Source organism: Peromyscus californicus, unplaced genomic scaffold (genome assembly GCF_007827085.1).
Source record: "Peromyscus californicus insignis strain IS unplaced genomic scaffold, ASM782708v3 Scaffold_8__1_contigs__length_139910024, whole genome shotgun sequence".
NCBI classification, from domain to species: Eukaryota; Metazoa; Chordata; class Mammalia; order Rodentia; family Cricetidae; genus Peromyscus; species Peromyscus californicus.
The window spans coordinates 91193692-91210462 of record NW_026294606.1 but is presented as its reverse complement, the minus strand read 5'-3'; the positions used below and the strand labels follow the sequence as shown (position 1 = coordinate 91210462).

Here is a 16771-nt window from a genome sequence, read left to right as displayed (position 1 = left end):
AAAGTGTAACTGTGGGCCCTGAAACTACTAAACTGAGGGGGGATTTCTGTTCAGGGCTGGTTCTCTTTTGTGCAGTAGCCAGAACCAGTCCCATGCTATTATTAAAGAGTTTCCTTTATTAATCTCCAAGTGCTGGAGTGACTTCTCACTGGGAAAACATACTCAGTCTATAATATACTGTGTTTATGTAGTGTTGGATGTTAGAATCTAGAGAGGACGTCAAGTACACAGAGGACCTGTGTGGTTACATGCAAACGCTATTTCAATTGATCCCAGGGATGTAAGCATCAGCAGATTTTGGTGTTCATGGGGCTCCCAGGACTGATCCCACCCAGACACCAGGGGATAACTGGGTAACCATGTGACCACACCAGAGCTGCAGCTGTCCAGGGCTGAGGGTGTTGCAACTGAACATACCCCTCTCCTGGAAACACATCAAAACTCAAAGCACACAGGAGGCACTGTCAGTACTAAGTCAGGGACTATCAAGCTCACTGTGGGAAGATAGGAGAGGCTGAGGGCACAGATCATCAGGTCTGCGGAGACACCAGCAAGCCTCCAGTTCTCACAAAGAGAGTTTACATCGCTGAGGTAAGCAAAACAAAAATGGCTGATGGGGGGGGGGGGGGGGGGGGGCTTGAGAGAGTTCAATGGTTAAGAGCACTTACTGCTCTTCCAGAGGACTTGAGTTCAGTTCCCAGCAACCACATCAGGTAGCACACAACCACCTGTTAACTCCAGTCCAGATATCTGACTCTCTTTTCTGGTCTCTGTGGGCACCTGCACACATGTGGCATACACTCACACAGATGCATAAATATAAAGAAAAATAAAATCTTAGGGGCTGGAGGACCCAGGTTTGATCCTCATCACCCACATAGTAGCTCATAACCATTTGTAACTCCAGTTCCAGGGAATCTGATGCCCTCTGGCCTCCAATGGCATCTGCATGCACGTGCTGCATACAAACTCACACAGCCTCACATACATATAAACAAACTTATAAAAATGAATTTTAAAAGAACTTCAGAACTTTATCTGTTCTCTCTCATTTTTCCTTCCTACTTTTTAAAACCTACACCTGGCTTTTGTACCCAAGATCAAAATCGCTTGCGATGAGTCACCTCACCATCTCCACACTGCCAAGTTCATAACTCATCCTCACCTACTCAGCCATCAGAGGGGAAGGGCAAGACCCCCTGGGTGCTCTGCAGGCGTAGGCACATTGGTGTGCACTCTGCTGCTTAATGAGTGACAGTCATGGCTGTTGACAAGCCACCTTCTGAGCATCAAGTCTACAAGGAGGGGGGAAAGAACCTTTTCTGGCAGTGACACATAAAGGAAACAGTGATGCTTTTATTGTTACATTTTAATTCACAGGGTAAGTTACAAAGGTTCAAGTTCAGAGCTCTTCCTTCCTTGGTTTAAAACAAAAACAAACAACAACAACAAAACATGTCCACAGTGAGAGGAATAACTCTCGGCAGAGGGGCTGAGTATGAAAGCTAGGAAGCCTAAGGATGCCTGGTTTGGATCTTCTCCTGGAGCCATGGATCGCCACTGTGCTCTGAGTCTGCACCAATCATCAAGTTCTAGCTGAGTCCTGTTGAAGGACCATCACTGACAATGTGGACCTCTCTTACCACACAGCAAGGACTCTGCACTTTGCCTGACAAGTCTGAATACTGGACCACAGGACCTTACACAGAACTGACAGTGTGTTCCTGCTATGGATTTTGTTTCCTGAACCAGGGTTTCACTTTGTGGCCCATGATAGCCTTGAACTCCCGAGTCTCCCACCTCCGCACCCCTACCCCCAGGGGATCATGCTTGATGACGTTTCAAGTGGAGCTGCTGCTGCTTATCACATATTCCCCCAAAGTTCTCGTCAGTATGACAGCAGTCCCCACCAATGTTCTTCTGCCACTATCACCAAGCAGAGTTCTGCACATGTTCTGAAGACATAATTGAGGACAGGAAGAACTTCAGAATCTAACCACTGGTCTTCTGGATCCCAGTCACAGCACCCCCAAGGTGCACTTGCGCCTATGGGGGCTGGAATGTCACCTCAAATAATTCCACACAAGTCCCAGCATTCCATCCATTTTCATTTCCCGGGCACAGCATCAGTGCCACAATGTTAAGTGCCACATTCCTCCACTCTGTACACGACGCCATAACTTACGGATTCCCAAGTGCTGGCTATGAAACCCGTACAAGTGTTTGGTTTTAAAAGACTGAATTAAACGCAGTAAGTTTCAACACTCACCCATATTGTGGGGGTTTGTGTAAATTATCTTCACACCAATAAAAGCATCCCCTATAATGTACACATTCATTACACAGGCCAAAAATGAGCTTCTAACATTATTTCCATAATACCTCATACCACACACAAAAGTTGCACATATTTTCACCACTATTCCACAAACACTTGATGATTTTATCAACAATGCTCCTGGGAAGAAATTGGATTACATAGAAAAGTGTACGAAAACCAGCTATAAGCAGCTCTGAAGGGGTCAGTTACAACATAGACACACTGAGAAATCACTACTTAGCCACAACAATTAACTTAGAAATCAAAAGATAACCCATTATGTATCCCAATCTGGGAATGAAACCTGCCCACGGAGTTAGAAAGACAAAAACCACTCAAAGGAAGCAGCGTCAGACATGGTAAGCCCACGACAGGGTTGGGCAGGCTTTTACCAAGTGAAAAGGAGTAACCCAGACCTTTAATACGGTAAGGCTCCCCGTTACCTCGTCCTGACAAAGTCTCTATTAAAGTCATATCAATAACATTGCTCAGACACACATAGCGCACAGCACACACAGTTCTGGGGGAAGCATGGGGAAAGGCAGTGTGCACACACAGATGCCCCAACATGGAGCTATGTGGTGTGACACCCATGTCTACTGCTAACACCATCTGCACTCACAGTTCACAGTTAGAAAATAACACTTCTCTGTTGTCTTCCTGATGAACGATATTATTATTTTTTGAGATAGGTTTTAACTATGTATCCCTGGCTAGCCTGAAACTCACTACATAACCCAGACAAACTCAGAAATCCATCTGTCTCCACCTCTCGAGTGCTGGGATTGAAGGCATGAGCCACCACGCCCAGCGTGATGAACGTTTGAAAGCCAATAGTGTAATCACCTATAAGAGGAAAACAAGTGATTTCCCTTACAGGAGCTGGCCATTCTAACCGCTAGGGAAGCCTTCCCTTCTGTTCTCAGGCTTCGTGGCTATGAGCCCTGGGCCACCCGTGTGGTCCCTGAGGTTTTCTCGCAGACTGAAAGTCGGCCTCGTGAAAGATGGCAACACACTAGGTACTCAGTAAGAGACAATATGCAGGTGAACTAAATGTGTTTTCCAAATGCCGGAATACTGCAGGTTACTGTGGCTTGGCCCAGCCTCTCCCCAGCTTCCAGATTCAGGCTTGGCAGGATAAGGCCTCTTTCCGTAGGGAGCGGTTGAGAAGGTTTGCTCCCCACACCCAGAGCCACTCAGGCATATACTGTGCGAAAAGAAACTACAAACGAAAGAGAGAGAGAGAGAGACATGGTTAGAATCCCAAACCATCAAAACTGAAGAAACAAGGGTACCGACCAGTGCGGGATCTAACCCTGTTAACAGACATCTACTGACCACATTAAACAACAGAGTCTGAGCCCCTTCCATACTGAGGTTTGCTTCTGCATAGGGCACTCACCTCGATTCACTCAAGGCGTGACACCCCATCGTGATGCCCACCATCAGCGCCTGCTCCCTTTCTGTTCCATTCTGGGAACAAATGTCCTAAGTAAAACATTCTAAATCCAAGGAGAAGCTACAGCTGTACCACCCCGAACAGGGTTCCATCTAAATCCAAGGAGATGAAAGAGTCTTGCAGGAGTCCCTTGGGAGGCCCCGGGAGTGGCTCGTACAAACCCATGGGCCCCTGAGACAGGTGAGACCCTGGGAGCCCGGGTGGTACTCGTTATGCGTATTTCAGTGTTTCCTTAGTGGGAAGGGGGCCAAGTCGAGTCAACCAGAGAACAGTTCTCCAGCACGCCAGTCAAACGCTGGCTCCCTTGGCAGCTGTCTGTGGGAGCGAGGGAAGAGGAGTGATGAACTTTATCCTCAGGGTGCAGACCATGAAGCGCTGGAGTTTCAAAGGCACACTCCTGAGTCAGGGTAAGTTTCAGCTGTACTTTATGGTGAAAGCTAAGCATGCCCAGAGCATCCCTGTCCATCACGTTCACCTCTGTAACCTCAGACTGCGCATGGACCAACTCTAGATAGTATGTACAGGCGTCCTGAATAACCCCACGCCCTTTGTTATGGGAGACATTGCTCCAGAGACGGTGCCTCACTCTTCTTGTCCTCTGCAGGTCAGTCTTTATCCACTGCTGAACCTTGGCTGCACTACTTTGGGCTTTGCCCTCACCTAGCTAAGATCTCACTTCACTCCATTAGACAGGGAAGCAAACCACTCTTGAGCTGGGGTGGTGACAGTCCCCAACTGAAGCAAGAGTTTGGGAAGCAGAGGCACCCAGGAAGGGGTTTCAGGCTCTTAAACTCTTTTTTTTGAGTGGGGGATGTTTCAAGCAGGGTTTCTCTGTGTAGTTTTGGAGCCTGTCCTGGATCTCACTCTGTAGACCAGGCTGGCCTCGAACTCACAGAGATCCACCTGGCTCCGCCTGCTGAGTGCTGGGATCAAAGGTGTGCACCACTACCACCACCGCCCGGCCTCTTTAAACTCTTTAGAGTTTGAGTCACGTCACGGATGCTGACCCATCCGAGCTTAAGAGAGCAGTGCTCCTGGGGCAGCAAAAACACCAGTGGAGGCCCTCGAAGTCAAGTTCAGAAAGACACCGGAAGGCACAGACAGTGACCATGCACACCCTTGTCAGTCTCCACCTGGCTTCCCTCGGACATCCCCACCTCAGCTAGAACTCCTTCCTCCATTTTGCCCTGCCATGCTGAGACTCTCACCTAGCTCTTCTCCTTACATACGCTCTCTGCAGCGTTACCAAACGCTGCCAACCTGCGACCCTGTCTCCGGCAGAAACTCCTCGCCTGAACACCAAGCTGTGTAGCTGCCACCTCAGCTTCTCCGCCCAGCTCCCCAGCACCCTTGTAACCAGCTGTACTCAGCTCCACTCACGTTCGTCACACCTGATTACCCCTTCTCAGGCAGCCGGCTATCTGGACCAGAGTAGTCCCAATCCTTCCTGTTCCATCTACCGACGTGTTACACGTCTCCAGGCGGAGGCCCCTCTCCTGCGATGTTCACTGCTGGAGCAGAAATCCACCAATGCACATCTGCTCTCAACTTCCTCCTCCCGGCAACCAACAAATGCAGGATACCGTTCTCATTAAACTCACAGCATAGGAGGCCAACTGGGGTGAGAAGTGTCACCGTTTGTTTGATATATCCCAAATCTGTTCCTTACAGCTAAAGGATGACAGAGGGTGAAAATCTTCATCAAACTGAGACCTCTGTGACCCTGGGAAAGCAGTAACTACATGGGAAAAGTCACAGCCAGAGCCAACAGAGAAGTACAGCGTGGCCAAGACAGTGGCGGATGAATATCTTGGTTGTGAAACAGAAGCAGGGGCTGGAGAGATGCTCAGTGGTTAAGAGCACTGGCTGCTCTTCACCAAGACTGGAGTTCAGTCAGTTCCCAGCACAAATGTCAGACGGCTCCTAACTACCCAGAACTCCAGTTCCAGGGGATCTGACACTCTCTTCTGGCCTCTGTGGGCACTGCAATCGTGTGCTTATACCCACAGAAACATACATAAAACACATAAAGTGTAAAACTGCTTTAAAAGGGCATCACCCTAAAAATTAAGGGGGAAAAAGACAAAAGAAACAGATTGGCAAGGTTAAAAACAAAGTTCTCACAGCTCTGTACAGAAAACTACCCCGGGACTAAAGAGCTTCATGGGACTCCTTGGCAGAAAATACATTTTTGTTGCCAATAGTGGTACTAGGGATAGAATCCAGGGCCCCAGGCTTGCACTGAGCAACATCCCTAGTTCATTTATTCGTTCTCTCTCTCAATTTTAAACTTTTTCTATTTTGAGACAAGGTCTTGGTAAGTTGCTCAGGCTGGCCTTGAACTCACTCTACAGTTCAGGCAGGCTCTGCCATCCTTCTGCCTCAGCCTCCAAAGTAGCCAGGATTACCGGCCCGCACCTGCCCCGGCAGCTGCATCTCTAAGAGAACTTCAAGGTCTTAGAGCCACTTTTCACTTTTTGTTTTTGCTTTGAGAAAGAAAAGGTCTCACTACATAGGCCAGGCTGACCCTAAGTTGAGATCTTCCTGCCTCAGCCTCTTGCCTATTAAAAAGATGGCTGGGCTACCATAGCCAGCCTTAAACGACTTTTCGGGTTTCTCTGCTCAGTTCTCAAGGAAGTATGGACTCGGAAAGAGTTACTAAGACAGCTTTTTAGACAAACCTATAGTTCTGAGCCTTTAGACAAAAGTAAGAATTATGTGCTAATTTACTCACGTTTATTTTGTGGTAGTAAACTAAATTATCTTTATGCATAACAGCCCCCAAACTATTTTAACTGGCAGTCAGAATGCCCAGTAAATTCCAAATCTGGGAACATCTATATCTATTCCAGATAATAAGAAACAGATTATTATAATCTTTAGTTACTGCCCTTGTAATTAAAAATCACAATTTAAAATATTTCATTAAGTTCAAATATTTTTCTTTTTTGGTTTTTTAAGACATGGTTTCTCTGTGTAACAGCTCTAGCTGTTCTGGAACTCACTTTGTAGATCAGGCTGGCCTCAGACTCACCTGCCTCTGCCTCCTGAGTGCTGGGATTAAAGGCATGTGCCATCACACCTGGCAGAAGTTCACATACTCTTCAAACACTTATTTGTATATGCATGCATGCCCTGGTGTGTGTAGCGACCTGAGGACAACTTGTGGAAGGCACTGCTCTTCCTCCACCACGTGGGGCTTAGAGAACAAGCTCAGGTCGTCAGGCCTGGAGGCAAGCACCTTTACCTGCTGAGCCATCTGGCTGACCTTGAAATACTCTTAAAATCTTTGTTTTATCTGAACAACAACAACAAAAAATCTTAGGAAAAAATTCTAGATTTCCTGAGTAAACGAATCCAAGAATACATGGAGGTTCATGGCCCTATCTCAGGGCTTTCTGAACTGGGCTGTGCACATAGCATGTCCCCTTCAGACATCACCAACATCTCTGCACTGAAATCCCTATTCAAGCTGAAGCAGCCTATTCCATGTTTGAGGAGGGGGGAGAAAATTTGAAAATTTTTACATGAATCACCCCACAGGAGCATCTAGCACTATAAGTGAAATCACTGAGACATGAGGTGTGGTGAGGATTCCCAACCCTTGGTCCCTGGCATGGCTCACAGAGCTTTGGCTCTGACGGCATGGGGCTACCTGAATAGAGTGGGACCAGTAGCCCGTGGTCCTTTTCGAAATGCCCAGGGTCGACACCGCATGCTGTGCATACACTCTGGGCGAAGGTGCCAGCCACGGACATCTGTGCAGGAAGCTGCCGGGTGCCGTCACACTGGTGGTCACGTAGAAGGGGATCAGACTCTGCACGAAGATCCCTTTAGAGGCATACTCATACTGCAGGGCTCGGCTGAAGTGGTCCAGATAGGCCTGGGGGGACAGAAGGGGAGGACTCTGAACCTAGAAGGACCTTGAAAGAAAACCCAGGAGCAAAAGACTTGCCTACTCCCATCTTGGGAAAAACTGCCAGCATAAGCAAATGGGAGCTGACTACTCCCTGACCGTCCCACGGGAAGAAGAGTCTGACCTTGGATGCAGAAATGGCAGCCAGCTGCGGTGTGGGCTTGCAGCAGGAGCCAGAAGACACTGTGACGATGGCACCCTTCTTTCTCTCCACCATTCCCGGAAGCACTATGTGGACCATCAAGCTTGCAGCCGCAATGTTCACATTCACAATGTCCCAGAGCGTGTCCTCAGGAATCTGGGTGAAATACTGGGGGTAGGGGTAGAATGCTCCCATGTCATTCACCAGGATGCCAATGTCTCTGTCTCTCAGGGCTTCTCGGATTGGAGCATAAACCTCCCGGCCTCTGCTGAAGTCTGCTACCATGACAACTGTCTCCACCCTGTAGGTGTCAGCTATGTGCTTGGCCACAGCCTGCAGCTTCTCTTCTTCATGGCTGATCAGGATGATGTTGAGTCCATGGCTCGCTAACTCCTCAGCATAGGCCTTCCCAATGCCATCTGTGGCCCCTGCAAGGCAAGCCAGGAGGCATGAACGTGGTGAAGCACGGTATCCCTCCAGAGAACCAGAACTACTCACTGTTGATCTCATCAGAGAAAAACGTACACTGAGGGGAAATGCACAACATCTGCCAGTTAAGGACTACACTGAATTGATAAGGTGAATCATAACGCTAAAGATCCTCAGGTAGGGACTAGCAAGAGGGCTCAGTAGGTATAGGTACTCGCTGCCAAGCCTGACGATCTGAGTTCAAACCCCAGGACCCACATGGTGGAAGGAGAGAATTGACTCCCAAAATTTGTTCCCAGATTTTTATATGTACACACACACACACACACATACACACACACACACACACACACACACACACGAATGCATGCACTCTAAGATACCCTGACAGACAGACCAGGCACTGCTCACACTCAGCCAGATCGAGTAGGATACTACTGTAGGACTGTTTTCAAACTCGCCCCTGACTTGCTTAGGTGTCAGGATGAGCTTTCTGGGACACTTGAGATAAATCACAATGCAATTCAAACTAGGCAAAGCATTTCTGAGAGCTTTGACAACCCCTAAGGACAATGTCAAAAGAGACAGCAGGAAAGACATGTGAGGGGTGGGGAGTGGGGGACTGGGAACGGGGAGGGAGCTGGAGTAATGAGGGGGATGCCTCTGAGGTTGGGGCTCCCTGAAGTGAGGTGGGAAGAGTGCAGAATGAGGTCTCAGCAGGAGGCCGCAGCCTCCAGTTAAACTCTGTAGCTCCTTGCTGGCCGCACTGACTTAAAATACCACCCAAACAGAAAGGTCACTGGAGCTGAAATCAAGTTACCACTGACGACAGCCCATCTTCCATACTGCTTGATGAGGTCGGGCCTGCTCCCCAGGCGAGGGATGAAGTGCAGCCTGACCAGGCTGTAGAAGTCACAGATGACCGTGATGCTCTTTCTGGCTGTGTACCATGCTCCCACCAAGGCCAGTGCTTCCATATAGCAGTTGCAAGACCTGGCAATTTCCCTGTACAAGAGGTAGAAGCTGTCAACAGCAGCCATGGCAACCTGCAGGGACAAGAAGAGAGAGAGCTGCACTTTGTGGACAGAGCGGACCTCCTCAGATCAAGGAGGGAGAACCCCAGCCTTCTTGACTCTGCCTCAAGTAACACTAACTCCCAAGAGCACACAGCCTGAAACTGTCACAGCATGACCTCACTAACACCTGTGGCTTAGGAAATTCTTGCCTTCCAAGAGATTATTCAACAGAACTACCGAATCCCTCCAAAAACCTCGATCTAAGCCACAAGCAGCCAGAACAAAAAGAAACATGAGTGCCCTACTTCCGAGCGGCAGGAGGCGCAATTACCACTGATGGCAGCTGGAATGTGCTCAGCTCCTGGCGTCATTCAGTCAGCAAGTGTACAGAGGACCTACTACCTCAACAGTGACAAGTAGAATAAACACAGGTAGTAACATCACGTGGCCTTGGCACCAAGAAACAGGCATATTAAATAAAAGGAGCACCCCCAAAACATGAGGCGATGGCGCCCTTCCGCAACAGCACAGCAGGCACCCTCCCATACTAAGTGTGTACAGAGTAAACACTAAAGGGCAGACATGTCCCTAGTACTGTGCCAGGTGTTAAGGATACAAGACAGGCAAGCGTTTAACGATTAAAATGCAATCTCATCTAGGTACCTGAGCCTACAAGCAGAGGGGACCCTGGAGAGGTGGACAGAGGCCAGGCATGGTCTTGATGGCATGACCAAGGGCTGTGCTCCATCCTGGACCATAGCAGAGGAGCCACCGCAGTCAGATCCAGGGTCCGCTAAATGGCCAGATGGGCCTGAAGGCTCACGCACATAGTCAGACGGCTGAGATCACACACAGGAAACTAGATCTTAAGTACCACCCCCTCTCCCTCAAAAAAGAGCATACACAACTTGTGGGAATGACGGACTTCTGGAAGGAAATCCAAAGTGAGATGAGGGGAGTCCTGAAAACAGTCAACACAGCGGCAAACACGGCACACGCCTTGGGGCACACGCCTTGGGGAAGGAGCAGGTGCCGCCCCCCTGTCTACCGTGATTTAATTCAAGCTCTACCAAGCTTCGCAGAGGGAAAAATGAAACAAACTAACCACCAAGCAGGAACCTGTGAGCACATCTCCTCCCAGGAAAACGCGGAGGGAAGCATGAAGAGAAAGCTGAGCAACAGCCTCAGACAGAAGACAGGCAGAGGCAAGCCGCCGAGGCCCTGACCACACAGGGCACTCTCCCCAGTGGTTCCACATTTCCACCATGGGGGAGAAACTGCGCTGACGTCACAGCAAGTTCGGAAAGCTATTCTCAACCTGGGTAGTGATGTGGACACGTAATTTGGGCGGATGAGGACGAAGGAGTCCCGGTTCAAGGCCAAAAAGCTGGGCTATTTACAAAAAATAAATATAAAAATTAAAAAATCAGACCCCAGCTGAACCGGTGGTATATGCCTTTAATCCCAGCATTGAGGAGGCAGAGGTAGGTGGCTCTCTGTGAGTTCAAAGCCAGCCTGGTCTACATAGTATATTCCAGACCAGCCAGGGCTACACACAGAGACTGCCTTAAAAAACAAACAAACAAACAAAGGCCCCATAGCACAGGTCTGTGATCTCAACCACTGGAGGGGCTAAAGTGGGAAAAAGGAGTTCAAAGCCAGCCTGGAACCTAATGAAAAACATCTAAGGGCGTGGGGGGTGGGGAGTGGCTCAGTGGCTTATCCAACATGAAGTCCTGGCTACAAGCACCAGCAAAGAAAGGGAGGGAGAAAAGGAAGGAAGGAGGGAGGGAGAGAGGAGGGAGGGGATGAAGGGATGCAGCTACTGCCCCTGTGCCCCAGCTTCCCCAAGACTGGGAACACCAGTGAAGGAAATCCAGTGGAAGGTGCCTGACCTCAGGGGGCTTCTGCTCTCCTCACGGACAGTCTGTCCGTCTTCTCTTGCTGTCAGCTCTGAGGGGCAGCTGTGAAGGAGAACGAGCCAACAAGAAACAAAGCCGCAGCTCAGCTGGGAACACTTTATGTAAAACTAAGATCAATGCTTGCAAAACAAAGCCAAAGTTTTAATGCATGAGTCGGCAGCAAAGAGTGTGCGTCTGGGGACAGTCCCCTGGCCTTGGAGGCACAGTGCAGAGGGCATTCCTTCCTTGTCCTGACTCTTTCCTTCTTAGGGACACATCATCGGCTAGGACAAAAACCCATCCAGGTGAGCTTGGGGAACAAGGGCAATCTATACTGCCCTCCGAGCACCTGAGCCTGAGCGGCCGGCTGCCCACATCACCTGGCTCTGGTGGCTCCACCTGCCTGGGCAGGGTCACCCTCTCTCCCTACTACCTTCCTCAGTCCTCAGCAGCACCTGTTTGAACTCTTCACCACAACAGCCAGCCTGTGTAGTCCACACCCAAAGCCTGGTAGCTTCTGACTGGCCTGCCTGCACCCGGGTGCCCAACACTTTCTCATACCCTGGCAGGAGTGGCAGGAAGGAGAGGGACTTGAAGGAGGGGGACGGTGGTTTGGGGGGCTTGGCAGGATTCTCCATTTTCCCCCTGGAGACCCTTCCCCAGCGTGCCACTGTCATGACTGCTGACACAGTGGCCCCACCAACTATGAGGTGTTGCTTAGAAACAGGCACCGACAGCCCTGGTGCTCTGGAGCCTTGACATGAAAAAAATAACACCATTCAGTCACTTCTCCCAGCCAGGTCAGGGTGAGACCTGACTCACATCCACCAAACTCACCGAGGCCTCATGTGGTCAAACACCAGATCGTTTATGAATAAAGCACAAAGCCATCAAAGGACCTAAACCGGTGGTCACTGGCCTGTGTGTGGTGGTGGTGGTGGTGGTGGTGGTGGTGGTGGTGGTGGTGGTGGTGGGGTTGGCCTCACATAGGAAGTGTGCATGGAAAACGAAACCATTCAAACAGGGCTAAAGATGGCACCTAAATGTCCCAGACCAAAGACAACTTGAGACATCAGAAGTCTCCTGGGCCCATATGCCTGGAGACCCACAGAAAGATAACTGACCATCTGTGAGGTAGGGCGTTTGCAGAACTGCTGAGGGAGGAGGCCAAAACGGAACATACATGGGACACTTCTACTAATAGATGAGTAAGATCCCTAGGACACTTCTGATAGATGAGTAAGATCCCTAGGACAAAAAGCCAGTGCCCACTCCAGGCACAGTCCTGAGGCATGCCTGGACATTCCCATGTGTCCTGACATGGGGACAGGAAGGTCAGAGGCAGGGTGGGTGACATGACCACAGTCTCCACAGGGTCACAGTCAAGGCGTGGGAATGACTCTGGGAGCTAGCAAGGGTGAGGACAATCTTCCCTGGGGTCTCTAGAAGGACCGTGCTGGGGACTGTGACTTCGGTGTGGTGAGGGGAACTTCAGTCTCTAACATGCAGAACTATAAATAAGGAAATAATCATTTGTTAAGTCATGTCACAGAAGGAAGTATGGGGGACCCAGGGACAGATGCCTGGGAGAAGGGATGGACAGACAGATAATGCACTGTCAGTCTGGAAGACACTGCCACAGGCCCTCAGCCATAACCACAGTGTTATCAGAAAGCAAGTCCTTACTCTTGGACGGAAGGGTGACCCTGCAGGCTGGGAAGGACTGACAAGGCCCCCTTACCCTCTGCAGCCACAGGTGTGGTGCTCTTCATCTGGCTCTGGCGTGTCCACTGAGCCTGCCTTGGACACAGAACCCTGAGTCCTGCTTGGCCTTCCAAGTCAGCTCCTATCCACTCACACTCTCCTTCGTTCAAATCCCCGGCCACCAAAGGTCTTGAGGGGCAACCTTTTCCAGCCTAAGGCTCCTCCTCTCCTATCAACCCAGCCCCACCCTCTGCTGCTCTGCCTCTAACACAATATTTCACTTGTCTCTGATTCTGCAACTGGAGTTCAGGCCTCCGGAGGTCAGGAGCTGTGTCCAAAACCAATTTCTCCATAATTAAAAGGGGGGGGGCTGGGCATGGTGGCCATTTATTTAATCTCAGAAATCAAGAGGCAGAGGCAAGTGGGTATCTGTGAGTTCAAAGACATCCTAGTCTACAAGTGAGAATGTGTGCCAAACATAAAAAATTTAAAAAGAAACTAGAAAACACATTCCAAAGTGTAAAACCTACTAATTACAGTTCGAAGGAAAACAAAACACCTACTCAGTGACCAATAAAAGCAGCATCCAGTAAGTTCTAGGACACCCAGGCCTTCTCCTTGTCCCCTCTTCTACATTGAAGGGGACACCCTCCTGAAAGCTGGGGTTTGTTTATTTATTTATTTTTGAGGCACAGGCTGCCATTGATCTTACCTCAGCATCCTGAATGCTGGCATCACAGCTTGTACCCCAAACCTGCTACTCTGGCTCTTTCTGTAAAGAGCTCTGTCTGTTCACAACACTTCACAACGCTGCTGAGTGCTGCCTGTGAGTGGCTTCTGAGGAGTTCCCCCATGTCCTCAGCTGACCTGCATCCTCCTCTTCCAGAGACTCCTCTCCCCGCTGAGCTTTCCTGTAGGTCATGACACTGCCACATACAATTCCTGCCCATGCTACCACCAGCCCAGGGCCACCACTCAAATTCTTAATAACGTCTCTTGGGCACTGGTGCAGGCATTCACGAAGGGGCATGCTACACAGTGGACCTGCTGGGCCACAGGCACTCAAGGGTTCCACTCTACCTCACGGATCCTTTCCACAGTGACAGGCCTGCCTCACCTGCCTCACAGGTGGGGGTGCACACTGCCTCCTCTGTGCCACCTGCAGGAACGCCCAAGAGTTCACCCTCAAACAACAGGGTGTGTAGGAGTGGCTAGTAACGGGGCCAAGACTTCTCTGAACCATGTGTGACGCTGCTTTGAATCTCTGAAATGCCCGTTCCCATTGTTTGCCCCTCTTCCTACTATATTGTCTTCTTTCTCTCTCAGAATGACAAGAATTCCTGACAGACTCTAGACACATGCTCTCGCTGATATTTCTTGCTAGCATTGTTGATAAGCTGGATGTCTTTGTTTCCAAATCCCTTCCTCTACGAGCACTGCTCATCGAATTTTACTTCACACTGCAACCCCTGGCAGGAATTTCCTCACAGTATTTTTGAGAAGTTCTTCTGATTTAAGTCTGCAACCCTGGCTTCTGTAATGGTGGCAACCGGTTTTCATGCATCCTCTGTAGGGCTCCATGGTGCCAAAATGCTGTGTATACAAGATTGCTTAGTAAATACAACATTGCCTGAGTAAATTCCATTAGATACTGTTTGGGCCAGAGCTCAAGTTTCATGCTTGAAGAGGAAAAAAAATCCCAAAACTTTGTATCAGCATTCTGACAAATTCTCTTACAGATCAGTGAGATTTGGGGAGCTCCTTCCCTTCTTCTGCCTATTTTTCATCACTGATTGAACCAGCAGTAAGGTTGAGGGAAAATAACAGCAACATGGGAACCAGAACCCAGGACTCTTACCCAAGATACAACATCCCTGAGATCCAGGTCTCTACTTAGGCACCAGGAATACAGGCAACAGCAGTCCACTCCTAGGCACTCATCCAAAAAAAACTGAAATTTTTTGCTTGCACTAAAAGTTTGTAAAGCAGGTTCCTGTCAGCCTTACTCACTAGCCAAAAGATGAAACTACCAAAATGTCCATCAATTGATGACCACAATGTGACCCAAACATAATACAGTGAAATATTACTGAGCTCTAAAAAGGAATGGGGCATGAGTACATGCTGTGGCATGAAAACATGAGGCTGAGGGACAGAAGTTAGACACAACACATGTATAAACATGTTTGCAATAGGGAGATCTGATCAGGAGCACTGACTGGGGGCAAGATGGGGCTAAAACTGCAGCTGATGGGGTGGAATTTCTTTGGGGGTGGTGGGAATTACCTGGAACTAGGGGGGTGACAACTGACCAGCACTGTAAATGTACTACAAAGTGCTAAGTTGCACATTTCAAAATAGCTAAAATGATGAATTTTGCCTCAAAAAAAAATCCACTGGGAACTTGGAAGATGGCTCTGCAGATTAAATGCTTGCTGTGCAAGGCTGGGGACCTGAGTTGAGATCCCTAGTAGTATGTAAGAGTGGAAAACAGTGGAACCAATTTGTAACCCCAGTACTGGGAGGGAAAAAGCAATCGAGGATCATGGGGACCAGTCAGACTAGCCTAAAGGAAACTCTGGGTTCAGTGAAAGACATTTTCTCAAAAAATAAGGTGGAGCGCAACACACACTGACCTGTGGCTTTCACACCCAGACATGAGCAACCCCCCCCCCCCACAACACACACACTCCACTAATAAAGTAGTGTTGAACTCTGCACTTCTGAAATATTCCCGAAATAACTAGAGTCACTCTGAAAAAAAGAGATCTTGTTCTTGGGGATTAAGTTACACTACAACACACTGTCCTTTTGCCACCACATGTAAAAGGGGCTAACACTTCCCAGCTACAGTGAGAATTAGCTGAGGTGATACATAAAAAGCACTGACTTCGCAACCGCTCAATAAACCTTAGGCACTAGCCAGGATTATTGCTCAGGGTTCGATGTTAGCTACCGCTATTTGTACTGACCCGACTTTAAGAAAAAGCTTCTAAGCACATTATCCCTATGGCTTCACTTTACTCCTTCCTTCAATCTCACGAGGAAAAGGACGCACAGTCACTTCCCAGGATGTCACAGCTAAGACCTGAGACTAAGGCACGGCTCAGAGCCCTGGCTGGTGGTCCATGAGAGTCCGCCCCCCCCCCCCCCACCGGACCGTGGTAACCTTTATCCCCTGCGGTCACCGCCCAGGGGTGCGGCTGAGTCCTGGTGGTGGAACAAGGACTCGCCACCTCGTTTCCCCATTCCTCCCCTGCGACGCCGGGCGCCGCCCAGCGACTCTGCAGAACCCACCCGGCTCTGCAGGATCTGCGCGCTTTCTTCAGCAGCGCTGCCATTCTGCATCAGTTCTGAATCCTAGAACCCATTCAGACCCAGCGGCGGGGAAAGAAGGATAAAGAGGCACCGAAAAAAGAGCGGTCCCAGGGCGTGTCGCGTGTGCGAGCCGTGGGGCGAAGATGAGGCCCGGGACACCTGCACCGGCTGCTGAGGGACCGCCGGGAGCACGGAACCAAGAGTTCGCAGCTACGGGGCGCGGCAGGGGGGTGGGGTGGGGACGTTCCCGAGGGTCGGGGTCCCCGGGGGCGTGGCCAGGGCCGGAAGCGGGGCGCGAGAGGCGCGGGCGCGATACCTGCAGCAAGCGGCGCGGTCTCTGAAGCCCGTCCCGCCGCCAGTCCGCGCAGCCGCCGCCCCGGACTCCGTCGCAGGTCCGCTACCCACGTGATCTGCGCACGCGCCCGGGTGGAGCTCCCCACTAGGCCCGCCCTCCGCGGCGTAACCGACTGCGCGTGTGCACTGGTTACCGCGACGACCAGGGAAGCGTTGGATAGCCAACGACTTAGTTAGCCAACCTTAGTGCCGGAGCTGAGTGGCGGGACGAG

At 50.0% G+C, this 16771-nt stretch overlaps 1 protein-coding gene across 2 annotated transcripts; it reads right to left on the bottom strand.

Annotated features, from left to right (window-relative positions):
• Positions 1 to 1336: 1336 nt before the first annotated feature.
• On the bottom strand, positions 1337 to 16635 carry Hsdl1 (hydroxysteroid dehydrogenase like 1). Of its 2 annotated transcripts, none has more exons than XM_052727566.1 (5): positions 16522 to 16635; positions 9087 to 9312; positions 7820 to 8265; positions 7435 to 7662; positions 1337 to 3542 (listed from the first exon to the last, which is right to left on the bottom strand). In XM_052727566.1, the coding sequence occupies exons 2-5, from the start codon at positions 9304 to 9306 to the stop codon at positions 3444 to 3446; spliced, it is 993 nt and encodes a 330-aa protein (XP_052583526.1). In that variant the 5' UTR covers positions 9307 to 9312; positions 16522 to 16635; the 3' UTR covers positions 1337 to 3443. The 2 variants fall into 2 exon arrangements, with proteins under 2 accessions (XP_052583526.1, XP_052583525.1); XM_052727565.1 differs by lacking the exon at positions 16522 to 16635 and adding an exon at positions 16185 to 16391.
• Positions 16636 to 16771: the final 136 nt, after the last annotated feature.

What these genes read in the sequence shown, in the direction of transcription:
- Hsdl1 (XM_052727565.1), bottom strand. Translation starts at nt 16,235, where the DNA reads ATGCAGAATGGCAGCGCTGCTGAAGAAAGCGCGCAGATCCTGCAGAGC. An exon ending in CTGCCATTTCTGCATCCAAG is followed by an intron (nt 7,663 to 7,819) that starts GTCAGACTCTTC and finishes CTGTCCCCCCAG; the next exon opens with GCCTATCTGGACCACTTCAG. An exon ending in ACTGGTCCCACTCTATTCAG is followed by an intron (nt 3,543 to 7,434) that starts GTAGCCCCATGC and finishes TTTCGTTTGTAG; the next exon opens with TTTCTTTTCGCACAGTATAT.